Source organism: Archocentrus centrarchus, chromosome 5, assembly GCF_007364275.1.
Source record: "Archocentrus centrarchus isolate MPI-CPG fArcCen1 chromosome 5, fArcCen1, whole genome shotgun sequence".
Lineage (NCBI taxonomy): Eukaryota > Metazoa > Chordata > Actinopteri > Cichliformes > Cichlidae > Archocentrus > Archocentrus centrarchus.
In genome coordinates this window covers 18,424,658-18,451,323 of record NC_044350.1, presented here as the reverse complement: position 1 = coordinate 18,451,323, position 26,666 = coordinate 18,424,658, and the positions used below count along the sequence as shown (strand labels likewise).

Below are 26,666 nucleotides of genomic sequence, written 5' to 3'. Positions count from 1 at the left end.
TAAAAGACCCGGGACCCTGACAGAGACAGACAGACAGACAGCATTCACTCTCACAGTTACACCTACAGTCATGTCTTGGGGAGGAAGCAGGAATACCTGGCACAGGGAGAACATGCAGACTCCACACAGCAAGACCCCAGTCAGTCAGTAGATTCAAACTCAGGACCTTCTTGCTGGGGAGCAACAATATCAACCACTGCACCACTGTGCCGCTCTTTAGGACCTCCTTTAAAGCAATTTTCTTTTCATTTAACCAAAAATTACCTATTATGAAGATGGCACATCTGATTTACTCTCAAAAACTGCTGAAGAGAACTTGATGCTGATTGGTTAAACTCAAAAAAGCAAAAAAGCAAATCATTCCCATTGCCTACATTGATCCTCCATGACTGGATACAGAAAGGCTTAAAGAGCTGATCTGGGAACTGCTCTTTCCCAAATTCAGGTGTCGGTACCCCTGGGGGTAATTTGGCATACTGCAGGAAGTGCATGAGTTTTTGTAGCAAAAGCAGTATTTAAGTGCTTTTCAGTTGCTGGTGTGTTTAATAAATCAGACACTGATGGTGCAGTGCTGCTTTCATGTAGCCATTTTTTCTGCCGGACATATTTTATTCTGGCTTCATACTAAAAAATAAATCAAAGTGGGACACATTTTTGAAGAAAGAAACCATTACTATAAATTTTTTGCATCCCTTCTCACCTGTCTTTAACAAGTGCCTAATATTTACTTATATAAATGTACTAATACAATATTGTTACTCAGTATATTTTACTCAATTATATGCACAATTCCTGCATAAAAAATAAAAATGTAAGTTACACAAATATCAAAATACAAGTCCTGCTCACAACATAGACTGAAATATACTTTTTTATGAGATTACCAAAGAAAACACAGATGCATCAGTATTAATGATCTAAATGTTATTTTTAATGTTGTAGCAGGTTAAAGGGGAGCTCCTTTTAACTACCAACATACACTTTGGGGCTTGCCTTTGAATCTGCTACATACACCTATTAAGCATAGCATTATAAGCACTGACAGGTGAATAACACTGATTATCTCTTCATCATGGCACCTGTTAGTTGGTGGGATTTATTAGGGAGCAAATGAACATTTTGTCCTCAAAGTCGATGTGTTAGAAGCAGGAAAAATGGGCAAGTGTGAGGATCTGAGCGAGTTTGACAAGGTCCAAATGGATTGCCGAAAACTGCAGCTCTTGCAGGGTGTTCCCGGTCTGATGTTTGATCAGTGTATAGTCATATTTCTTTTTTTTAAATGTTTCTATGATGTTTATGTTTTTTGAATACTTTGACATCTTCATACAGTGCTGCTGTTTATGAGTTTATACAGATGCTATAAGTTCAGTAGAGAATCTACTGTTAAATCATAGAAAAACCACAGGTTTAATCTTGTTTGCATTATATTGTATTAGCATGTGCTTTGTGCAACATTTACATTTTTTTTTCCTGAAAAGAAGTGAGCTGCCAAATGGTTGTTAAAAATTAAAAAATTAAAGTAAGCCTAAGTGAACCTAAAAACTGTAATAATCCCTGCCCTGTCCACTACTGTTTTTGCCAACATTTCTGTAAACCTATCATTTCTAAATGTTTCGAGATTCTGAAGAGCCATAACTTCCATCAGTAATAACTGGTGTATCTGAGCCTTCTTGCATTGTGAAGCATTTCAGGTGAGGCCTTATGAAAAAACAGATTATACCTCCAGATACGTTTATTGAGTTATTATTGGCACCGTTAATATCGCTAACACTCTGCACACTGCGATCACAAGACACAAAGAGGGAATTTAACTGTCGCCTCTCTGTTACAGAATTAATGTAATCTGCTTGATGAAAATCATGTGAGAGAACTTAAATTGTGGCAGTGCCTTGAGCTAAAATTATCTGTCATTGCTTCATACTTTTGATAGTGGTTTTTTTTTTCTTAATAGACCTGCTAAGATTGAGCTGCAGAAAATCTGCAGTATATCTCTAGCTCGGTGTCTTTCATCAGAGCTTTTAAATTAAGAGATCAGACAGCAGCGACAAAGGCAGTCATAACAGTCAGGAAATTATAATTCCTGAGGCTCATCCAGAGGGGATCTATTTTAATTTAACCTCACGGAGAACTACGTTTTCAGACAGTAAAAAGAGAAACCTAATGTGTGTTCCGAAGCCATTGACAATGAGCCAATTTTTTTCATATTATCTCTGCACATGAGACGAGATAATTCCTGCTAAATCCTGTCTGACCAGCTGACGGCTCAGTGGCCCGTCCTCGCCTGCAGACGGCCAAACTGGTCATCTGTGCATGAGGCCGGTCACTGCTCTGGTCTCAGCTCACGACACCAGCTTGAACCTACACTTAGGGTTATTAGGAGCACTATGTGACCCCAAAGAAACTGGCAGGTTTGAAAAGAGGTCGAGACCTTTATTGACAGCATCATCATTCTCTCCCCGCAGCCCTCCTCCTCCTTTTCTTACTCCCCCCTATTGATTTCTCAGACAATGAAAAGATCCTTTGTTGATGGGGATGATGTCCTGCAGAGCAAGCCCATCTTATATGTGTGTGTGTGTTTGCTTGCCAGCCGTTGCCTTTAGCTTGAGCTGTTATGATATGAATTATTAAAACACTCGAGAGCAGCGAGCTGATGCTGAACGGGGGCTGAACTGAGTGTGATGCCAAAGATCATTTATTTGTCTATTGTTTTCCACTTTCAAAGCTTGAATCTTTAATCTGGCTCATAAAGCTACAAAGAGACCCCCAGAACTTTTTGTTCAGTTTTTATGTATTAATCTTTTAACAAATGGAGCAGAATAATGAGATATTTTCATAATAACCTATTTCCGAGTCCTATTTATAAATGCTGAGTGGCCAAAAATACCTCAGCATATTAAAAATAGCAGCATGGCAGTACTGTTTTTTGTCCTTTTCTGTGTTCCGTGGTCTTTCGGAAATTCTCATTTATATCCTACATACAATAGGAAAATGGCAGAATTCCAAATCCCTGTGAGTATGGATTAAAAAACGTAAATCAAAGGGATCCTCAGTTAAATCCTCAGCTGGCATAATAAAAGAAAGACCAGAAGCATCAAATTTGGGGTTTATGTCCACCCTTGAAACACGTTTGTCTCCCTCTTCTACAGCCAGTCTTAAACCAGGCCGGCCTCCCGCAGGGCCCCTCCGACCAGAAGGTTGTTGTTGTGACGGTGGACAACTGCGACACATCTGTGGCCTTGAGGTTTGGTCATATGATTGGAAACTACACCTGCTCCGCTCAGGGCAGCCAATCAGGATCCAAAAAGTAAGTCTGCAACAGGTTCATCCTGGAGAAGGGAAGAGAAAAGATTTCTTTAGTTGAGAATGAAAGATAAATCAAATTCCTTCAAGTATTCATTAAGTAACCCCCCCTTTTTTTCTTTACTTTGCATAGTCTCTCATAACTTCTGTATTGACCTTATTCATTTACTTTATTACCTTCTTTGCAGTCGGCTCATTAGGAGTTAGAGTAAACTTGTTTTGAAATGAGGTTCAACAGCTCCAGGGTGTTAGCTAAGCTTTAGTTTCTTCATTTTTTGCAATGTTTATCCTTTTCTCTTTTTTATTTCCAGAGGGAAAATAACACAGCAAGACCGTGCCTGTAATAAATATTTCATCACCTCCCCCCAGTACCCCTCACATGAGTGCTGATGATGTGTTTTGTTTTAGGCAGAGTAATGCTTTAGGTACACGAATGTTCATGGTTCTGTGTTGTCAGATCTCTGGATCTGACGGGCCCCTTGCTCCTCGGAGGAGTGCCTAAACTCCCAGAAGATTTTCCTGTTAGTAACCAGCAGTTTGTGGGATGCATGAAGAACCTGCGTATCGACAACCAGCACATAGACATGGCCAGCTTCATCGCTAACAATGGCACTCTGCCAGGTATGCGGTATTTTTTGAAGCTTGCTGTCCTTTAGTTTAGCTCTTAAACCCATGTCTGCTTTGCAGTCAAACCGTGCGTACTGTTAGATCAGCCAAGTGAGGAAAAACTGGCAGAGGAAACAACAGTGACTATAATGAGCGCAGCGGGACGGTGGAGTCAGTGGGAAATGATTATTGTACCTGCTATGAATAGTTTATTACCATCTGACTCTTTGCTACTGATGAAATAATGAGGTAGGATAGATCAAACAGATGGATTACCCTCTTATTTTCCCGCCCTCCAAGGATGCTCTGCCAAGAGACATTTCTGCAACAATAACCCGTGCCTGAATGGAGGAACCTGTGTGAACCTGTGGGGCTCCTTCAGCTGTGATTGCCCACTTGGGTTTGGAGGACGAAACTGCGAAAGAGGTGAGTGAGTCAAGTAGGAAAGAGCGAGGCAGCTCAGACATGGCTGCATTTAATCTGCAAAAAAAAAAAAAAAAAAATTAAGAGTCTGCAGTGTAATTACTGCACAGTCATCACTGCTTTCTGGAAGCAGCTTGGTTAGAAAAAAGACCAATGATCTCATTACAGCAGCTTAAATGGCTGATTTAGGACAGAACTCAGAGAAGTAATCTGCTTGAGGTTGAATTTTGTCTGGATTACATGATGTTGAACCAGTTTAATGCTATTGTTTTTTGTTTTTTTTTTACCTTTGAAGCTATATACAGTATGTAGCTTATATTTCTACCGGCGTGTTCTCCAGTGTCTTGTTTCACCTGATCTCCTGCAGCTGTTGTCTGTGCTGATTTATAGTTTAAAGGAATTTGAGAACAGACAGCAGAAGAGAAATGAGCTTTAAAAGAGATGGCAGTAAAAAAGAAAAAAGAAAAGAAAAATTAAGCACTTTTGTTTTTACAAGAAGCTACAAGAGAGGAAAAAAAGATTTATTGGCATGTTTTTTTTTTCAGGCAGGACAAGTGAGGATTGCAAGTTCCTGAGTTGCACTGACAGGTGTGCTACACAGAGCACACAAGTGTGAAGGGAAAGTGTGAATGAGTGTGTAGAAGTGGGGCAGATTCAATGTGATAATGTGAAATATCAGTATATTTTACATTTTATTTTGCTGATGCTTATGGTATGGTCACCATAAAACTGGTGAGAGTTTCAGACATAAATGATTGAATATGTCACTTTAATCTTCAGCAAATTGCATTTTTTATTATTTTCTGACATTTACCAGACATAATCAATAAAAAAAAAAATGCATTCGTAAATAATGAGGGCTTGGTCTAACTGATTGCCAAAGGTAACCCGGTGTATGCGGACCTTTTATTATTGTTTTGAAGCCTTTTGACTGAAATCTAACTGGAGTTTCTCTCTCTGCATCTCACTCCGGCAGCCACAGTGTGTCAGGTTTATTTGTCATCGATAATCAATCCTCTCGGTCTGGGTGACTCAGGTGCTTTTCCTCACATCACACAGAGACAACTTAATGATGAGGAAACGGCTGCACATCAGGCAGAGTGTTCTTTTGTGTCACTTTTCTCGACATTTGAAAGAGCGAGAAAACTTCTCTTTCAGGGCACACATTAGACGTTGAAATGATCTCAGTGATTGATGCTAACAAATCAGAAAAGCTGCACAAATTTTAATCACACTTTAAAAGAAATTACTCCGGTCTCATCTTATCTGTTCCATGGAAGCATTTCTAACAGTTTTAAAAATGAAACGGCTCAGTGCAGGTGTTGCTTTCTGGGAGCACCTAAATTGCTTTCAGAGACAGAAAGTAAAGCTTTTTAAAATCAGAGAACATGCTGGAGAGAACTTCCTTTCTCACAGTAATGGCTCCCTCTGTCACCTACTGTGATTATCTCCATCCTCTTTTTCTGCACTACCCCTTCCTCCTTTCAGCCACTCCCTGTTTTAATGTGAAGTATTGTATTTTCCTCTCGGACCTTTTTTCTGTAGTTATGGCCAACCCACTGCGTTTCCTGGGTAACAGCCTGTTGCAGTGGAACAACCTCGCGGCAGTGGCGTCCTCCGTCCCCTGGCACGTAGAGCTCATGTTCCGCACGCGTCAAGCCAGCAGCACGCTGCTTCACATCTCCTCTGCCCTGCAGCACAACCTCACACTGCAGGTGAGAGCCATGTATACAAAGCATACTTCCTGTCGGGACCCACCATACATGAGAGCAGGCATCAGTGACAGCAGATACAACATTTAGTAAGTCAGATGCAGCATGAAAAGAAGGAGCTGGGTTGCAAAGAAGCTTGCAGATGTGCCGTCACTGATATTAAGGCAAAACACGCCCTATAAGATGGTGCATTATCAACTTTATTCTCTTTTTTTAGCTCGTCTAGACTGGCGCCTCTTTGATGTTACATAACTTACTGACAATCTATTTCCGGCCCTGCACACCTGTGATGTGCTGCAATACAAAGGACGATCTTTCGAACTGTAGGCTGTACAAACACTGTCATGTGCTGCAGTGCATATTCTTCATGGTTTTCTCATCCTCTGCCCATCTCCCTCCTGCTGTTTCTCCCCTCTCTTGCTGTGTTTGTAGCTGCGTGGTGGGAGTGTGTTGATGGGGCTGCACAGGGGGGAAGACTCCACTCTCTCCCGTGTGGAGGAGGTCCTGGTGAACGATGGAGACTGGCATCATTTACAGCTGGATATCAGCATTCTGGGGGGAGCCCACCACAAGGCTGTCTTATCTTTAGATCACGGACTCTACCTGGTGAGTTATTAAATTCTAGTTGTGACTATAAATCAAATTCTTGTAGTTTTCAGCCATAAATTCACTGCCGTGTTCCTTTCCAGGCCAGTATGGATGTAGATGGAAAGCTGCGGGAGTCCAAATTGAAGACTGTAAGCATGGGTGGTTTGGAAAGACCTGATGGGAAAATTGAGCACGGCTTCCGTGGCTGCATACAGGTTTGTCCTCTGCAGACCGCATTCACATCAGTATCTGTTATCATGAAGGAAAGCACACAATATCCAAAGTAGTTTGATGTTTTGCATTTTAAGATGTTGCTTTAAGGTTTTGGTTGAAATTCAGTTCCTTCATGTTATGGTTTACAGCACGATTTAAAATATTTTACTAATCAATCTTTAATTCATTTGTCTGAACAGCTGTTTAGTTACTTTAAAGACACCGTGCGTCCCACTCAGACATGATCTTCACCCCTTTCCTCGGATGTGTGATTGTTTCCCTGCAGGGTCTACGTGTTGGAGGGGCTGTGAGTCTCTCTCAGGCGAGGAAAGTGAACGTGGAGCAGGGCTGCAGCTTGCCCGACCCATGCAGCTCTAATCCCTGTCCGTCCAACAGCTACTGCAGTGATGACTGGGACAGCTACTCTTGCAAGTGCCTCAATGGTCAGTCTCGTCACATGATCACAAACCCATGAACGTAACATGTTTTTATCATTCTATTTCTGCCTTTAATCCTCAGTTAAAATAAATAGTAAATAACATTTTAATGTTTTGTGTTTCATTAATTTTTTTCATACATAATCATTTTCTTTTTACCAATGCCTGCTGCAGTTTGCTGAAGATTTTCATCTACTGTATGGTTTTGCAGGTTATTATGGCACCAACTGCACTGACGTATGCTCGCTGAACCCCTGTGAACACGAGTCAGCGTGCACCAAGAAGCCGAGCTCCTCTCGGGGTTATACCTGCGACTGTCCCAGCAACTACTTTGGCTATTACTGCGAAAAAAAGTAAAGTCTTCCACATTTATGTAAAACATTGCAGTGTTTTACAGTTTACCTCACACTTTAAGCTAAATGAAGCAGCTCGGGTTCGACTCCAACCCGAGGCCCTTTGCTCTGTTTCTTTCCCCGCTCTCTCCCCCTGCTTTCCTGTCCTCTTCACTGTGGTCTTGTTCCTCCTGCACTGCAAACAGGGTAAATGAACTGGTGATGTTTGTACCCACAGGACTGACTTGCCGTGTCCCAGAGGCTGGTGGGGTCACAAGACCTGCGGCCCCTGCAACTGTCAGACAGATAAGGGTTTTGATTCTGACTGCAACAAGACAACCGGAGAGTGTCGCTGCAAGGTGAGTTTGCATCCCTGAGTCATTCATCTGCAACAAAGCGCACACCATCAGTTCCACTCAAGTGAATATAAAGGAAAAAGTAATCTAAGGTGTTTAACACAGCACAAAACCTTTAAAGAGGATAAGCTTTGGTATAAAAACTAGGTGATTATATATTTTTAATGTGTGCTGATGATTTATAATGTAATTTTCCACCTTTTCACTGGCTAGAAAAAACTTGGGTGGGAGAGTGGTTTAAGCTTGCCGTGGCACTTAGGATGAATTTTGCACAAAATTTAAATTAAAAAAATTAGTAATCAGCAGTTTGTCTCCGTGATCTCATTTGCAGGACAATCATTACCGCCCTGAGGACAGCGACACCTGCCTGCTGTGTGACTGTTACCCAGTGGGCTCTTTCTCCAGAACTTGTGACCGAGAGAGCGGCCAGTGTCAGTGCAAAGCCGGCGTCATCGGACGTCAGTGTGATCGCTGTGACAACCCATTCGCTGAGGTTACCCCTAACGGCTGTGAAGGTCAGAACACATTACTGGCAACTTACTGAAACGTTTCACGTTAAATCCATTTTTCATTATAGATACAAATACATTAGAATATTGTTCTAATTTTATCCTCATCATTTCCTCTCCTTTCTGCACCATCTCTCTCAGTGATATATGACAGCTGCCCTCAGGCCATCGAGGCTGGGATATGGTGGCCCAGGACTAAGTTTGGTCTCCCTGCAGCAGTTCCCTGTCCCAAGGGAACACTCGGTATGATGGTTTTGTGGCAGCTCATCAAATTAGCATATAATAATGGCACTATATGAAACTTGCCTCAAGCTCTCTCTCAGCTGCAGCCTTTTCCTTATGTGATAACTCTCTCTCTCCTCTTTCCCAGGCACAGCAATTCGACACTGTGACGAGCATAAGGGCTGGCTGCCTCCTAATCTCTTCAACTGTACCTCTGTTACTTTCAGCAAGCTGAAAGCTTTGGTGTGTAGCTTCTCTCTGTGATGCTTTTTAAAGTCAATTTCCAATTTCTACAATATCATCCTCATTTGTGAGGAGAAATAATTTTTTTTTTTACATGAGTCTGCTGCTCTGCAGTGGCGGGGCTGATCGGAGTATCAGTAGTTTTGCAGGTGTTTGGTTATGAACCAAAGCTAATACAGTTAATCCCATGCGAGCCTGAATCAAATTTCATGACAGTCCATTCAATACTTCTCAAAATATTTCTTGCAAAATCTCATGGTAGCATTAAAGGATAAGTCACTAAAGTCAGACCACGAGTGTCACAATCACAAGTAGATTGAGTGTTCACAGTCTACTTGCTGGTGGTACTACAGGAAAAGTTATACGTTATTTCAAGTTATACAAAATTTCAGTCTCATGTTGGACATACAAGAAAGATTAGAAGAGCTTCAAAATCTAGGATTCATCCAAAGGGGAAAATGAATGAATGCACCGCTCCCTTATTTCCTACGCACTCGCTACAGTGGATGGATCCACTTGTTTGATTTGGCACAGATTTTATGTTGGACTCCTCTCCTTACATTTGTCTGGGCTTGGGACGGGCCCTAGGAGTACACTAGTTTGTGACTAGATTTCACGTCTAAGGCAAACATATTAACCACTACACGATGGGGCCACCGTTTGAGGAAAATTACAGCCGGTATTTGCTGAGATATTTAAAGCATGCGTGACACCAAAATTATTGTTTATACTCCAAGTGTTGCTGCACTTTAAACCTCTTGTGCCCTGCAGGCATTTACAGTTTAAATGTCATCTCTGCATTCCTAAATAGTTGTCTTGGGAGTTCCTTTTCTTGTGATTAATTGTGTGTGTTTATATCATTTTTATTTTCTCATTCCAGTCTGAAAGGTTTTTCCGTAATGTTTCGCTCCTCGACTCTGGACACATTCAGCAGACAGCGGCCGTGTTGGCCAACGCCACACTGCACACAGAGAAGTTCTTCGGCAGCGATGTGAAAGTGGCCTACCGGCTCACGCAGAGTCTGCTGCGGCATGAAAGCAGCCAGCAGGGCTTCAACCTCACCGCCACGCAGGACGTCCACTTCACAGAGGTGAACAACCTCGCTTCCTCTAACACTCGTGCACACAGAGAGTTTAAGATAAAGCATGAAACAAAGTAAAACAATGCGCTGTTGCAGCTCTTTCAGTAGACAAAACTAGAAACAGGAGGCCAGTCCTGCCTGGCTGGACATCACAGCCTGTCATGTTGTATCTGCGGGGAGTACATCACACTTCATTTCACTCTCTGCTCTGACATCCTGTCACGCTGAACTCTTGCTGTTTTCTGACAGAATCTGGTCCGAGTGGGCAGCGCCATCCTGTCTCCAGACACACGGCCGCACTGGGAGCTGATCCAGCACACGGAGGGTGGCACGGCGGCACTCCTGCGCCACTACGAGGAATACGCAAATACGCTGGCGCAGAACATGAGGAAGACTTACCTCAGCCCCTTCACCATTGTCACGCCAAACATAGGTAGTTCCAGTTCATACAAATTAGGACCAGTGTTTTCAGCTTGTCTGTTGTTGCCATCACAAATGAACTCCACTTAAAAATGTATATGAATAAATAGATCAAAATTTAGAAAATTCTTGTCTCAGACTGTCTCTGAGAAACTGGTCCATGCTTTCATATCAAGCAGATTAGATTACTGTAACGCTCTATTTTCCAGATTATCCAAATTGTCAGTAGGATGACTTAAATTTGTTTAGATTACAGCAGCCAGAGTCCTTACACATACACAGAAATTTGACCATATTACCCCAGTACTGAGGTCACTTCATTGGCTCCCAGCTCAACACGGAATTACTTTTAAAATCCTTGTATTAGTTCATAAAACTCTCAAAGGTTTCTCTGACCTGTTCAGTTTCTATAAACCAATCAGACCTCTCAGGTCATCAGGTGCAGATCTTTGCACTTTTTCCAGAATTAGATCCAAGTGTGCTGAAGGTGCTTTCAGTTACTGTGGTCCTGTCCTTTGGAACAAGCTGCCTGCTGAGCTGAGGTCAGTTAAAACTGTGTCTGCATCCAAAAACCTTTTATTTTCACAGGCTTACATTTAACTACTTCATGTTTTTGTCTTTTCTGTTAAGCACATTGAGTTTGCGTGTAATGAAATTTGCTATATAAATCACCATTGCCATGATCAGGAGAATCAGCTCCACAGCTGCTTTTTATCACGCTGCACACACAGGAGGAGCACTTCAAACACCTTTTAACTACTGGAAATGGCTCACACGTGACTCCTCGCGCTTGCTGTGAGGTTATCTGGGCTGTTCGTACACAGGAACAAACGCTAAAATTGCATCTGCCTGAGACTTAGTATCACACAGTAAAGACCGTTTAACACGCACCTCAGGGCTGCTGTAGTGGAAACAACTGCAAAGATTCATAATGCAGGAAAAGGCAATAAAATAAAATGTGGACATAAAAATTATAATAAAAACTAGGAAGCATGTTTTCACATGAAAAAAGGGGAATATTCACTTCCTATGAGGCTCACTTTTGTAGATCAGTTATCTATCATTTTTATCTAAAATGCCAAAGCAGTTATCAAATGAGTTATTCTTTCTGTCAACTGCTGTTTGAACCTTAACAAAAACACTGATGTCCTCTTTGAAGCAGCACTCTCTGACCCTGCCTGTGTGTCGGTTTCTACAGTCATCTCTGTGGATCGCTTGAAAAAGATGAATTTTGCTGGCGCCAAACTGCCGCGGTATCAGTCCCTGAGGGGCCCTCGGCCTGCAGATCTGGAGACGGCCGTCACCCTCCCCGACTCAGTCTTCCAACCGCCTGTGGACACCAGGGGCCACAGACACCTGGACATCTTCCCAGAGTCCTCGCTGAGGAACCGCTCGGCTAATAGGAGGAAACGCCACCCTGATGACAGCCAGCAGGACGCCATCGCCAGCGTGATCATTTTTCACAGCCTGGCCTCGCTGCTGCCCGAGAGCTACGATCCGGATAAGAGAAGCCTGCGGTAATAAAACTGCATCCAGAAAATTAATTGTCAAGTATTTTAAGGTTTATATTCTTTTCTCAGAGTCAAATGTTTGGAGCCGAATACAGTGGAGTGAGGAAGATGTAGTCTTTAAGTACAAAGAGACTAACCTGCTGCTGATTTTAGTCATTTTATTTCATTTGCTGGCAGAGAAGAAAAATATATATATATATTTTTTTTTGCCTCAGTGTCCCAAAGCGCCCAGTCATCAACACACCAGTGGTGAGCATCACAGTGCACGACAACGACGAGCTGCTGCAGCACGCACTGGACAAACCCATCACCGTGCAGTTTCGCTTGGTCGCCACCGAGGAGCGCTCCAAACCCATCTGTGTCTTTTGGAACCACACCATACTGTGAGTGCAGCTGTCAGTGAATCGGGAGCCTGGGTGACGTTGCTTTGTACTCATGTTTGTGTTTTGTGTCAGTGCCGGCAACGGCGGCTGGTCAGCGAAGGGCTGCGAGGTGGTTTTCAGAAACAGCACACACATCAGCTGCCAGTGTTACCACATGACGAGCTTCGCGGTTCTCATGGATATCTCCAGGAGGGAGGTGAGTGACACACAAACTTTTCATTTCAGCAGAACCACAGTTCTCATACTTGATAACCATAATCTCTCTAACGCCACCTTTTCTGCTTCTAAATGTGTCAGAATGGAGAGATCCTGCCCATCAAAATCCTGACGTGGAGTACAGCCGGTGTGACGCTGGGCTTCCTCTTCCTCACCGCGATCTTCCTCCTCTGCCTGAGAGCCATGCAGTGCAACAAGACGAGCATAATCAACAATGGAGCTACTGCTCTCTTCCTCTCTGAGCTCATCTTCATCCTGGGCATCAACCAAGCCGACAACCCGGTAATCACCAATTTTCTCTTCTCTTGTCTCGTCCCTCCTCCCCTGACAGCTCAGAAAGTTTTAATCATTCCTCTTTCGCTCTCTCCGTCACCACTCTGCAGTTTCTGTGCACAGTCATCGCCATCCTGCTGCATTTCTTCTACCTCTGCACTTTCTCCTGGCTCTTCCTGGAGGGGCTGCATGTTTACCGCATGATCAGCGAAGTCAGAGACATCAATTATGGACCCATGAGATTCTACTACCTGATTGGCTGGGGAGTTCCTGCCTTTATCACAGGTCTGAACCTTGATAAAAACACTTAAAGTCACAACAGTAAACCTACCATACAAGGGAAACTGGTTGGAGAGCCAGTTTTTGTCTTAAGTAGGATACCTAGGATTGTAAATCTTTACAGCGTGTGCCGTAACACGAAAAGGAAATTAATTTGTCTTTTTTTTTGGTTTGCACAAATTATCTTACAGCAGCAGAAATGAGGAAAAAAAAAGCAGATACATCTCAAACACAACTACAAAAAGGTTCAAAGGCAAATTTCTTTTTTTAAATGAAGCTGAGTGGGTAATAAAAGTTAATTTATGATGAATTACATTTGGACACAGTAATAATTCATTTTCTCTTCCATTATATCTGCTTTGTGGGTGTAAGATATTATTATTATTATTGTTATTCTTAAAAGTGTTCTTCCATCACAGATCCTCCCAACATTTCTTGGAATCAAATACATTTTTTTTAATTTTCAACAATTTTCTAACAATACACACTGCTCAGAAAAAAGGGAACACTTGATCATCACAGTATAACACAAAGTCAGTTAAACTTCAGGGATATCAATATGTATATTTAGAAAGTATAAACCACTGCAAGTCCATTTCAGCTGTTTTGGTGCAAATGAAAGTGAGTATAGGTGCGCTGGAAAGGCAACAGCAACACAACTTCCAAACAAGGGATGGTTTTACAGCTGGTGGCCACAGACTGTTGCGCTCTCCTTATCGATTTGTTGATAAGTTTAGCTTTTTCCAGTTTTCTTGTCACTCCTGGTAGCACAACATGGTACCTGCAGTCCATTCAGGTTGCACCAGTATTCCGGGTTTCTCCAGAATGGCACCACAAGGGTTTGCCGTGTCTCCCAGCATAGTCGCAAGAGTGTGGAGGAGATGCCAGGAGATGGGCTGCTACACAAGGAGTGTTAGACAGGGTTGTAGAAATGCATCAGTCTGCTCCTTTGCGTGAGGAGGAACAGGAGGAGCTCTGCAAGAACCCTTCAGAGTGACCTCCAGTGGGCTACTCGTGCATGTTTGTGACCAAACTGTCAGGAGCTCAGTGATGCTGTGATCCAGGTCTGGGAGGAGCTACCCCAGGATGCCCTTCCTGACACAAACGCAAAGGGGATCAAACCAGGGTTCTTTCGTTTGTTAGGCAAATCTATAAACCAGCACACTGTGGAGACGCTGCATGCTGAGTATTGGACGTACAAATTGTTTATATCAACAGTCATAGATTATATTAGATTAATTGAATAGCCAGTTAGCTCATAACTTAGTTCCTGTATAGATTATAACACTAGAAAAATGTGTCTGTATACACAGCCACAAGATGAATAGAAATTACTTAGTCAGCTTTAGTAACTTTTACTGCAACAACTTCCTCTGGATATAAAATGGTTTCAGTAAAAGTTGAGAGTGAACCAAGACAAAAACATCAACAAAAGTGAAACAAACCATCTGTTTTTCTGGGTTTGTCTGCAGGTTTGGCAGTGGGACTGGACCCCGAAGGCTATGGAAACCCCGATTTCTGTTGGTTGTCTATGTACGATACGCTGATCTGGAGCTTTGCTGGACCCATCGCCATGGTGGTGTCGGTGAGTGCCTGCAGATCCCTGCGATCAAATCGTGGACACTTCAAATTAACAGTGCACATAAATGTGTTGCAAGAACTAAAGACATGCAGATGAAGCTGTCGCCTTAGCAGTGTGCATTTCATTTAGTTAATCATCACAAACTCCTGCTGTGTTTGTAAGTAGTGACATACTGGTATACTGTGTCCACAGATGAACATCTTTCTGTACATCCTGTCATCCAGAGCCTCCTGCTCACTGAGACACCACAGCATTGAGAAGAAAGAGTCTCGTGTGTGAGTGTCCCAGCCTTTCATTCAACACCAAAACCGTTTACTTCCTGCCTGATTAGAGGAAAGCAGTTTATTTAGGCAGGAAAATGTTTTGTGCAAAGTCACTATGTTTAGCAGTCAAGTTCAATTCTGGTTTATTTATACACTAACAATTCACAACAGCAGTCACCTCAAGGCACTGTATATTCAAGGTAAATATCCTACAATAGTAGAGGGAAAACAGTGGGAAGGAAGAACTCTCTTTTAACAGGAAGAAACCTCTGGCAGAACCAGGCTCAGGGAGGGTCTGCTGCACAGTGAGGGGAGGAAGAAGGGACAAAAGGGGAGTATAGCGAGACAAGGGCAAAACACAGACTAGGGGAGAGAGAAAAAATGTAATGGCATGCAGTAGCGGGAGTGAAAAAAGAATCCGCTGTGACTTTAAATGTTTCACTTCTTAAAATGTGTTCAGACATTCGAGGTTACTGCAGAAATTTAAAGCCTGAAAAAGCCAGTAAATCAGTAAAACTCTAAAATGAGATCAGTGAGGGAATTCCTATCCCAGCACATCCTCCACCAAGGACAATGCCCTATATCACTTTTTTTTTCTGAATGTGCACCAGATCATTTACGTCACCATCATTCATCCATTTTCTTTACCACTTATCTACCTTAGGACTGTGGGAGGGTCAGAGCCTATCCCAGCTGTCATAGGGCAAGAGGCAGGGTACACCCTGGACAGGTCACCTGTCCATCACAGGGCTACTTCACCACTTCTTTTTTTTTTTTTTCAGATTACTTTTTAAATAATCTGATGTCCTCCCTGAACCCTTGCTAGGGAACCACTCATCATGTCTTGACATGATGGAACTGAGGCTCCATCATGTCAAGGAGCCTCAGTTCTCACCTTGACATCAGATTAAATATTTCTTTCTATCCACTCTAAAAATAGCTCAGTAATGTGTCCCTGTGGATTTAAGTGGACTGTACTTCCTCTTTTTCTCAGTACTCAGAGGTCTAGGTTACTGACAGTTTAGCAAAAATGCTCATTTTCAGGCAGTTTTTTTTCTAGTCTTGGATGTGCATGTAAAGAGGGAATGCCCTCAATACGGTCTTCTCAGGCACACGGCTCTCGCTGTTTGGCATATTTATCATTGCAGTTTTTTGTTGTCAGCTTCTCGTGGATCCTCAGATTCATGTGCTGCTGTGTTTTTCCACCTGTTTTATTGAATTCTTCTTGTTGGTTTCTGAGCCTTCTGGTCACTCGTGTTGCTTCTGTCTCCATCTGCAGGTCAGTGAGTGCATAGAAATCCCTCAGCTCCTCACTAACTCCTCTTTGTGCTCTCTCACTGCAGCTCTGGCCTGAAGACTGCAGGTTGTGTCCTCTTCCTGGTTTCGGTCACGTGTTTTCTCGCACTCCTCTCCGTCAACAGCGACATGATCATCTTCCACTACCTGTTTGCCGGCTTCAACTGTGTGCAGGTGAGCCCTCCCGTTCACTCTGGAACTACTTGAAAGGCTCATTTGTGTCTTTGTATTTACCTTTAAAATTCTCATGTCATCCAACTCCAGGGTCCCTTTGTTTTCTTCTTCCGCATCGTCTTCAATAAGGAAGCAAGGAATGCCATGAAATACTGCTGCAGCCGCAAGCGACCTGATCACATGATCAAATCCAAGGCCTCTGTGAGTCCCTCATCACAAACAGCGAGAAAATATTCCATTCAGTTTAACACCTCTGGGATGTCAGGCTCAGCTGTTGCCATATTTGGAGTAACAAAAAAACAGTAAATTGGTGTTAGAGATAAATCTGTAATTATCTCAAACCACTCAGTTATGCTGTTGATATTAGGGCATCTGTTCACAACAGATTGAGGCTTGAGCTTTTTTTTTTTTTACAGTTTATAAAAAAGGAATGAAGATTTATTCTCCACCCTAAATGAAAATGCTGATATATAGTTTTTCTAATCTGTTTTAACTAAAACTATTCAACATTTACATTTTTTTTCCCCCTAACTCTTTTTTTTTTTAATTGGGGTTTTGAGGCACAGTATGAACATATGGATAGAGATAGATCCAGTGGTTTATTGAGGAAGGATGGAAATGTATGCAAATAGCTGTAAAAAATTGGATTTGGATAAGACGACCTTTTCTAACTAATTCTCAAACTAACTGGCAAAATGTAAGAAAAATCTCTTCAATAAATAAGTCTTTTACTGTTCGTCTTCTTTTAGGGTGCCATCAATTAAAATTTAAAGAATAAATTTCACAATTGGGTGTTCATTTGTTTCAAAGGGAAAAAAGAAGTTGTTTCTTTATAATTTGATTTTGTGCAGTGGTACAAAAATCACAGGAATGTCAAACTGCCTGTTAACTGGTGCTTCGTATCCTTTATATCTGAATATCTCTGCATCGTGTTTTTATAACATGTTTCTCTGCCTGCCTCATGCCTCTAATTCCAGGGCTATAAATGCAACACTAACTACGTGGACGGCAGGTTGTACCACCTTCCCTTCGGCGACTCCAGTGTGTCTCTGAACGGCACCATGCAGAGCGGCAAGAGCCAGCAGAGCTACGTGCCGTTTGTCCTTCGGTGAGGAAACCATTAGAAAAAAAAAAGTCGAGATGAATGTGTTCAGCGAGCGGCAGAAGCAACTGTACACTGAACTATTTCTATGTCCTCAGTGACGACGGGCTGAGTAACAGTCAGGCGCACATCGCTCTCAACGACCACACGTCACTCTTCCATGAAACTAAGGAGCGCTTGGATGGTAATGTGGTCATTTTCCTGAAATCTGTGCTTCGCTTTTCCTGCATTGATGGTGTCACTGGATTCACTTTTTGCTCATGCTTACCAATCAACGTTTAGATCATGACAGCGACTCGGACAGCGACCTGTCTCTTGAGGATGACCAGAGCGGCTCCTACGCTTCCACTCACTCCTCTGACAGCGAGGACGAGGAGGGTCCCCTCCCACCGGAGGAATGCTGGGAAAATCTGGTGACTAATGTCTCCAAGAGACCTCAACCACTCAGTCAAGGTGCTCATATGAAACTAGTCACGTGTATTGTCGTTACACTAAAGTCACACTGCAAAGTGTAAAGTTAATACCAGTTGATGAGTGTAATTTTGCTATTTTGGCGGTTGTTATGCTGCTGTACAGAATAAAAAGTAATCAGTGATACTGACCTGCATTCATGGTAAAAAAAAAAAGAAAGTACACCAAATTCTAGAAAATATCAGGACGTAATAAAGTCATCTAGTCCTCAGCAGGTTTTAAAATGAGGTAAATACAACCTGAGATGAACAACAGCGCATGATAACACACTGTCAATATTTATTTAACTAAGCTACACCCCATGAAGAGCCATTAATGGCAGCAGTAAGTTGAAGTAATAATTTTCTGTATGATTTTATCAGTCTCTCACATCACTGTGGAGAAATTTTTGGCTCCCTCTTCTTTACAACATTGCTTCAGTTCTAGTGATGGGTCGGTCGCGAACGATCCGCCTCTAAGAGCCGGCTCTTTGAAGTGAACGACGGGAGCCGGCTCCTGATAGTGAGCCGATTCTTTTTTCCTTTTCATTGGTTTGATTTTTTTTTTTTTTTTTTGGAAGCGGTAACACTGAGCGGGAGGGGAGGGGGCACGGACAGTGAGTAAAGAAACACCAGAGAGGGAGGGGCTCCTGCCAAATGGAGACAGTAAAAAGCCAGAGGAAGTTGCGCTTTACATAGAGGCTACACGCGGGAATGGTGAGGAAAACGAGTGACGGAAAACGTAGTAAAGACTGGACACATTATAACCTTATACCTCCAAACATGTCTAATGAGAAACAGCGAATTTCAAAAGCGCCGCTGTTCGCGGACTTCCAGCAATAAATACCGCAATACCCCTACATGACTGTGAAGTGCAATTTCGGAGCTTTCAGGAACTGTTTGAATTTTTTTGATAGGATAAACGGTTGCGGAGTTATGGTAAAAAGCCAGCTGATTAAAGTTCGTTTTATCAGCCGACTCGGTGGCGATACACTATGTCTTAATCAGCTGTTCGCGGCTAGTAAGGGCAGTAAACTGGCGCTTCAGCAGCAATCGCCTGGCGTTAAAGGATTAATGCGATAGAGTGTAGACTGCAAATTTAATATCAAGCAGGCTCCACAAACAACCTGCACAGGCATATACGAATTATTCATCCATCAGTGCAATTCGAAGAACAAAACAGGGCAGGTCATATCAGGTAGTAGAAACATGATCAACTCCTCAAAAGCCCTTGGATTTTCTGAGTTCCAATCTTTTGTTTTATAATTTGTATTTGGAGCACTCTATTATATGTTGAGTATATAAAGAAATGTTTGATATAGACCTAATGTGTGTTTTTACATTAGTAATTCATTTTACATTTTTTTTAAATTAAATCTGAGGAGCCACTTGGGAGCTGAAAGAGCCGGCTCTTCTTTGGGAGCCGAGCCTAAAGAGCCGGCTCTCTGAAAAGAGCCGGAATTCCCATCGCTATTCAGTTCATTGAGGTTTCATTGACACACAGTTCTCTTAAGGTCCCACACAGGATTTCAGTTGTGCTTCGATCTTGACTTCGAGCCATTGCAGCACCTTGGTTCTTTTCTTTTTCAGCCATTCTGTTGTAGATTTGCTGCTGTGCTTGGGATCATTGTCTTCCTGCATGACACAATTTCAGCCAAGCTTTAGCTGTCAGGAAGATGGCCTCACATTTGACTCTAGGATACTTTGATTTACAGAGGAGTTCATGGCTGAATGACTGCAAGGTCATCAAGTCAGCCCAGGTCCTGTGGCTGCAAAACCCAAACCACCACCCCTCCACAGCTAATTTGAGGTGTTTGTGCTGATATGCTGTGTTTGGTTTTCACCAAATGTGGTGACCAAATATCTCCACTTTGGTCGCGTCTGTCCAAAGGACGTTGTTCCAGAAGTGTTGTGGTTTGTTCAGATGCAGCTTTCCAAACCTAAGCTGTGCTGTCATGTTCATTTTAGAGAGATGAGGCTTTCTCCTGGCAACCCTTCCAAACAAGCCATACTTGTTCAGTTCTTTTTCTAATTGTACTCTCATGAATTTTAACATGTTAACTGAGGCCTGTAGAGTCTGAGATGAAGCCTTGCAATGTTTCTGAGTATTGCAGAGTCTGACCTTCGGGTGAATTTTCGGGGATGTCCACGCCTGGGAAAAGGTCTACCACGTGTGAATGATCCTTCTCACTGTAGAATGATGGAGTTCAGATTGTTTGGAAATGACCTTGTAAACCTTCCCAGACTGACGGGAAGCACCAACTGTTTTTCTGAGATCATCGCTGGTGTCTTCCCTCCTTGGTGTTGTGTTAACACACACTTGAATGCTCCAGACCAGCAAACTGCCAAACCCTTTGCATTTATAGAGGTGCTCACAGTTGCTGATGATCAATTAATCAAGTGCATTTGATATTATATTCTTAATTCCTGTGGCAGCCGTAAGGGTGGACACTGTATTTTGACTTTTTGTTAAACAAATTATGACAGTGTAATATGCCTCAGGTTGTAGTTTACCTGAGGTTGTATTTACCTCGTTTCAAGACCTGCTACAGTGTGGCCCAGATTATTTTCATTATATCCTGATATGTAAAAAGCCGTAGCTTTTAAAGAGGGTTTACTTTCACTGCATATAAATAAAATTGGCCTGACTTGAATAACACCACTTATTCTCTCCTCAGGGTTTTAGTTTCCAAACTCATTCTGATCTCTTTCTCTTTGTGTGTTTTTGTTTTCCAGACAACAGTTTGAGTAAGCTGTACTGGCCCGGAGAGTACACTGCCACTGTGAGTGACAGCGAGCTCACAGGTGGGGACAGAATGAAGATGGAAGCTCTGGCCAATCCAGAGCCGATCAGCCGTGACGTCCGGACATTATCGGATGACAGAACAAAGGACGGCATGACCGTGCTGCTGCCTAGCCTGCCAAACCTCAGTGCCCACCCTCACAAAGGTAAATTCATCCAAACATCTGAGGGTTTTAACTTTACCACTAATAAATAAATTAATTCTGCCTCTGACATAAACCAAGTGTACCAAACCTTACTGTCATCCTGTCCAGGGATCCTAAAGAAGAAGCAGCTTTCTCCTATCGTAGAGCGGAACAGTCTCAACCGCATCAACAGTGAACTGTGTGAAAACGCTCCGGGTACGGCGTCCCCTCAGGGATCCTCCTCCAGTGACGGTCGAGCCGGCTCAGCTAAACCCAGCCTGCCTGACCAGCTGAACGGGATCGCCCTCAGCATCAAGGCGGGGACGGTGGATGGCGACTCATCGGGATCAGAGTGAGTATGAACAAGTTAAGACAAGGAAACCTAATTCAGATACAACAGATTGTGAGGAAAGGGAAACTCATTCATGGAAACATTAGTGTCGTCTCCTACCTGTGTGTCCACTGTTTGTTGCTGAAGTCATTCAGTGTTTCGTTCTGCTGTCTGTGTCAAATTATGATCCGTGCCACCGTCCTCAGTGACCGTTTTCATTGTTCGTTTCCACCCGATTAGCTTAAATGTTAATGTGGAGCCAAATGAAGACAGCGCACATCCTGATATGCTGTGAAAGTCACTGTGGGGTCAAACAGTTCAATTAACCCTAAAATATTATTGGACCCAAAACTAGATAAAGCAAAATCAGTCACCATTTTAAAGAACAAAAATATTTTTGGACTTTTTGTGGCCATCCTTTTTAAAGGAGCAGTTTAGAATTGCTCGATTTTAAACTCACACACAGTTTTACTGTCACTGGTCCTTTACTCTGTTCTCGACACGCAGCTTTCTGTCATCGTTTTAAGGTTCTTTACATAAATGTATCATACTAGTGCAGAATAAAACACAGCAAATGGATGAATTATATCAAATGAGTACTGTGCAAAAGTCTTGAGCCACCCCTCTTTTTAAAAAATATACATATTTTGCTTCCAAGTATCCAGACTTTCCTGTAATTGTTTAAGGTGTTCTTGAGCAATAATTCTCCAGACTTTCTAAAGTGTTTTTGGACATTGACTGCTTTTTTTTTTTTTCTTTTTTTTTTTATGGCCACAGTACGTAGTGTGCAGTGTTTCAAGCTGGTTAGAATTGTACATACTCTGTTTTTGCCTTATATACTGTATTGGCATACAAGTTGCACATTGTTCAATAAATCACCGCACCTGTTTCCCATTTTCCAAGCATAAAAATTAAGGGTTGGCTCAAGACTTATGCACAATACTTTACGTGTGGTTATTCCATAAAAAATATATATAATCCTCATATGTCCTTCAGTTTGAAAATTTTAGCCAAATAACACCACATTTATAAAATCCACATTTAGTGAATCCTTTAAAAATCCTTTAGTGCCATAAATGTAAACATAGTGATAAAAACTCTGTCACAGGTGTCACCTCACTACTAGAGTTAAAGATCCTCCACACTTAGATGAGTTTAAGTTTTTTAGCAGCTGTTAGCAAAATAACTTCTTTCTAACAGAACAAATCAGGCCAAAGATTTGATACCAACAGAGCGTTACTTTGCACTTTAAGTATTTAAAAATATGTACTGAAATTATGTGTGATCAGCAAATTTCCCCCAGTTTTCCTGCTCTGATATATAGAGACAAAAAAAACTGAAGATGCAAGAAGCAGAGAGCAAAGCCTTACCATGAAACTGTTTGGCTGCTGTCTGTGCTGCTCAAACTGAGCAGTAGGAATGAACTAATGGTAGTCAGACTCACACTGAGTCATGTCTAGTTAAGACAAACACATTTGCATTTATTAAAGGACACTTTCAAGTTTTTTAAATGTAATCATTATTCACAGTAAAAATGTAAATTCTAGTTTACTAATCAACCTTCTTTACCCCTTTTTCCTCTTTCCAAATATCATAGATTTTTATTCTTTAGTTTTATCCCATGAAGCTCTGATCCTCATTCAGAAACAATCAGGATCACTGTCTTCAGATTGGTGCATCATTTTTTCAGTCACCCCTCACAGCCTATGTGTGTGTGCGTGTGTGTGTGTGTCTGCATGTGTGTTTGTCTGCGTGGAAGTCTTTTATTGTCTCACACATTCATTTTTATTTCCTGATTTGTTTTGTTTTTAATTATTTCTTCTTGTGTTGTGGCGCATTCATTTCTCACCTTGCCTCTCCATGCATCAATCTCGGACTCATCTTCATCGCACCACCCTGTTTTCCCAGCAGCCACTGCAACACCTCCATGTGACCTTGCTGACGGAGGGGTGTGTCTTTGCAGGTCATAGAGTGACTACATCAGTGACTGCAAGCAGGAAGCACTGGATTTCCCCTTGAAAAAAACTGTGGAAAGAAGGAATTCCCCCTCGTCATCGCGATCCTCTGAAGGAGTGTGTGTGCACGTGTGTGCACGTGCGCAAGTTCATACATGTGTGCCAAATTTCAGGAGTCACTGCACCGGCCCCACACACTCACACAACAAGTCTCACTCTCCCTTTAAAGAAATTTTGTTTACATACTTGAAGCAATGCACTTTTTTTTTTTTTTTAAATTTACTGCCCTGATTGGCTGGTGGTCCTTTTTTTTTTTTTTTTTTTTAATTTTGTAGTGTATTTTTACAGGATTTTTATATTGTTTTGATGACAGCGGAACAATAGTAAGAGGTCATACTTTCAGATTCATTTAGTTGTACACTTGCAACCATTCAGGGAATTTCCATTTTCATCTACTGCTGTATTTTGTGCCGTCTTTCCCGGTTTGCCTGCTCATGTCGCTGGAGCTGTTGGCGTCTGTGCCCGTCTGATGTTTGATGACTTCAGACTCAGGTTGTTGAGGTTCTACAGGCCTGAAATGTCCGAGAGGCGCAGCGTGCTCGAGTGCAGGTCGTTCTCAGAGGCTCTTCGCGTGTTCGTGGACTGTTAGCTGCTCACCAAGACTGACTGCATCTGCCTGGATTCTCCATATAAGCTACTGAGTACTGAAGGATGTTTCCAGAGGCAAAAGATGGGAGCGAACCTGCATGTGCAGATTTTTGATACACTTTTTGTTTTGTTTTGTTTTGTTTTGCAAGCCACTGAGTGCACATTTTTATGGACGTGGAAATCACTCGTTTTTCATCGTTTTATCTGAGGGATGAACACATTGGAGTTCAGTGACTAAACAGCTGTATTTTATAGACTAGCTACAAAGCTTGTGTCTTTTGTAAAGTAATTAAATACATGCAAATTTGAGCTGTAATTCATTTTTATTGTACAGAGTGGCCTGTAAATGAATTGAAAACATATCGTTAAACGTTAGTAAATATGTACACACACTCAGACCTTGTTTTTAGGAAATACTCTTGATACTTGGGAGAGAAAAAAAAAATCTTTTATGAGTAACTACTATCAAGATTGATGTGAAGCCATTTTTACCAGCCATGAGTTTAATGTATAAATTTCATGCCAACACTACCAAGTCAGTCATGGTGTTATAACACTGGTGTCCAAACGGAGGATTGTCTTTTACGTTGCAGCTCCTGTTTGTACTGATTAAACTGTTTTCTACCACTCCTGTCGTACCTTTGTTATTGGAGCCAATTCAGATAGTGTCGCCTTTCAAATCTGCGTTTGATGCTTTTTCAGTGCAGCTGTTCGCAGATATTATGCTCACTAAAAAACAAAAAAAAAAAGGCAGCCTTGTTATGTCCTCATAAGTGAACTGACTCAGATCTGTTGATTCGCAGCCGATGTCTGGAAAAGCATGCTTTTATACATGCTTTTATACATGATTGTACTCAGTTCATACACTGAGTACAATCAGAAACAATATGAAGCCACAGCCAGGACACTAGCTGAGCTAATGTTAGACAACAAACTGTAGTGGTAATAATAAATCTGAATACCAGCAACACTGGAGATTACAGAAACAAATGTTAGCTCATTATTATTTTTTAAAACATTTTATTTTATATATTACATGCTAATCAGACCTGCAATAGTCCAGAGCCAGAAAAACAAAGTCCTGTACATGATTAACTTAGAAAAACCATGTCAGAGGTGGGAGCGGCTGTTCTGGAGCTGTTTCGTTTACTCTTTGTGCTAAACTAAACTAGCTGGAGATTTACTGTGATTCAGAGCAGGATAAAAGCTGGCATTTCTGTGTGATATCAGCCATTGTTTTAACTGCAGCTACATATTCATCAGGCTGACATTTTTTATTTTTTATTATTTATTTATTTATTTTTTGGGTTTTAAAAAAATAATTATGAACTGCTGCAAAACAGACATAAAAAGCTTTGCTATAGTTCACCTGGCTGCACAGGTGACCCATATGCGGAAAGGTACTCCAGGCATTTCCTGTGCACCTTTCCCCACTTTCCTGTCGACTCTCTCCACTATCCTAATAAACAGGAAATTCCATAAATAAATCCATATATCCTCTTCAGGGTCCCAGTGTGGTGCCAAAAAGTCCCTTACGAAAATCCACTATGGTTACTGCTATGGTTTTTATGCAGTAACCATGGTTACTGCATAAAAACCATAGTTAACCATAGTGGATTTTCGTAAGGGGTGATCGTCTGCCATATAGTGATTTCCGATGTTTCTATGTGCTTTTATGCATAATGTCTTTGCTTATATTGGTGAATAGAGTGCAGTCAATAGGATTTATGAAGGGCTTATATATAAAATGAAGAAATGACCTGTTTTTCAAGTATGTTTATGACTCTGCATTATTACACCTACATTATAATAAACCCAGTCCTCTTTGGTCACTTAAAATATCTTTATAGAGTGTAATGTTAGATTTGTTGTGATTTCTGCTGCCCTCTTGGCCAGATTTCTCTTTAAAAGACATTTTTAAGATCAATCACACTTTTTACCCTGATAAATAAAGAATATATAAAAGTCACTGCCAAAAACTGATTGCAGCTTCTACCTTGTGACAGAAATGTTGTTTCTCGCTCAAAATGACTTGATATTCACGAGAGACATGTTTGACATATTTTTTTCACAGATTATAGATCAGCAAGTCATTTACAACAGTTTAAATCCAGGCAATCGTTTTGTGGTAAATACCGGAAATCACTTTTTGCCAGACGATCACTTTTTGGCACAACACCGGGACGCTGGAGCCTATCCCAGCTGTCATAGGGCGAGAGGCAGGGTACACCCTGAACAGCTATGGGCAATTTAAAGTCACCAATTAATCTAACCCCACTAACTGCATATCTTTGGACTGTGGGAGGAAACTGGAGTACTCAGAGAAAACCCACGCAACCACACACACTCCACACAGAAAGGCCTCAAACCGAGGACCTTCTTGCTTTGAGGCAGCAGTGCTAACCACCGTACCATCGTGCTGCCCACCAAAAATAAATCTAAACACAAAATAGATGGAAGATATTACTGTAGTTTGTGTTTAATTACTGAGACACTTCAGTATGTGTGTGTGTGTTTTAATAAATCAGATAAAGTTTTTTGAGAGACTGGTTTGGTGTTTTTAAATGGAGCTTGATGAATTAGGATTATTTTTTAGTCTAATACTGTATCAATTTTGTGTCATGAGTATCTCAACGTTACAATCGGAGCCTGTAGCTCACTAGGTGGCGCTAACGCTCTTTACCTGCGTTCCAGTACATACAAGCCCAGCCTTCAATCCCTACTGTTGAGCTCCAGCTGCTTCTGAAATGAATACGCGAACCCAATAAGCAGTGTTTGTAACAGATATACGAGTTCTTTTTTTTTTTTTAGATACTTTTTCCTAAAAAAAAAAT

General features: G+C 41.7%; 1 protein-coding gene and 1 long non-coding RNA gene across 4 annotated transcripts in view; one reads left to right on the top strand and one right to left on the bottom strand.

Annotated features, from left to right (window-relative positions):
* Positions 1-24,459, top strand: part of celsr2 (cadherin, EGF LAG seven-pass G-type receptor 2) — a 78,255-nt gene extending 53,796 nt beyond the window's left edge. The window contains exons 6-34 of one of the 3 annotated variants that reach the window (XM_030730435.1): positions 3,147-3,304; positions 3,758-3,921; positions 4,207-4,332; positions 5,875-6,044; positions 6,474-6,647; positions 6,731-6,844; positions 7,129-7,285; positions 7,491-7,632; positions 7,850-7,970; positions 8,299-8,482; positions 8,618-8,719; positions 8,847-8,941; positions 9,822-10,031; positions 10,272-10,455; positions 11,641-11,959; positions 12,169-12,336; positions 12,409-12,532; positions 12,634-12,834; positions 12,936-13,110; positions 14,577-14,689; positions 14,879-14,961; positions 16,293-16,419; positions 16,510-16,620; positions 17,397-17,527; positions 17,620-17,705; positions 17,804-17,974; positions 20,707-20,919; positions 21,028-21,250; positions 23,193-24,459. In XM_030730435.1, the coding sequence (XP_030586295.1) occupies positions 3,147-3,304; positions 3,758-3,921; positions 4,207-4,332; positions 5,875-6,044; positions 6,474-6,647; positions 6,731-6,844; positions 7,129-7,285; positions 7,491-7,632; positions 7,850-7,970; positions 8,299-8,482; positions 8,618-8,719; positions 8,847-8,941; positions 9,822-10,031; positions 10,272-10,455; positions 11,641-11,959; positions 12,169-12,336; positions 12,409-12,532; positions 12,634-12,834; positions 12,936-13,110; positions 14,577-14,689; positions 14,879-14,961; positions 16,293-16,419; positions 16,510-16,620; positions 17,397-17,527; positions 17,620-17,705; positions 17,804-17,974; positions 20,707-20,919; positions 21,028-21,250; positions 23,193-23,199 (4,353 nt within the window). In that variant the 3' untranslated portion in view covers positions 23,200-24,459. Of the gene's footprint in view, positions 1-3,146; positions 3,305-3,757; positions 3,922-4,206; positions 4,333-5,874; positions 6,045-6,473; positions 6,648-6,730; positions 6,845-7,128; positions 7,286-7,490; positions 7,633-7,849; positions 7,971-8,298; positions 8,483-8,617; positions 8,720-8,846; positions 8,942-9,821; positions 10,032-10,271; positions 10,456-11,640; positions 11,960-12,168; positions 12,337-12,408; positions 12,533-12,633; positions 12,835-12,935; positions 13,111-14,576; positions 14,690-14,878; positions 14,962-16,292; positions 16,420-16,509; positions 16,621-17,396; positions 17,528-17,619; positions 17,706-17,803; positions 17,975-20,706; positions 20,920-21,027; positions 21,251-23,137 lie in introns of all 3 variants that reach the window. The other 2 variants (XM_030730434.1, XM_030730433.1) reach the window with 2 other exon arrangements.
* On the bottom strand, positions 13,985-15,001 carry LOC115780967 (uncharacterized). Its single transcript, XR_004020006.1, has 3 exons — positions 14,860-15,001; positions 14,550-14,707; positions 13,985-14,199 (listed from the first exon to the last, which is right to left on the bottom strand). It is a non-coding gene; the product is annotated as an uncharacterized LOC115780967 (long non-coding RNA).
* Positions 24,460-26,666: the final 2,207 nt, after the last annotated feature.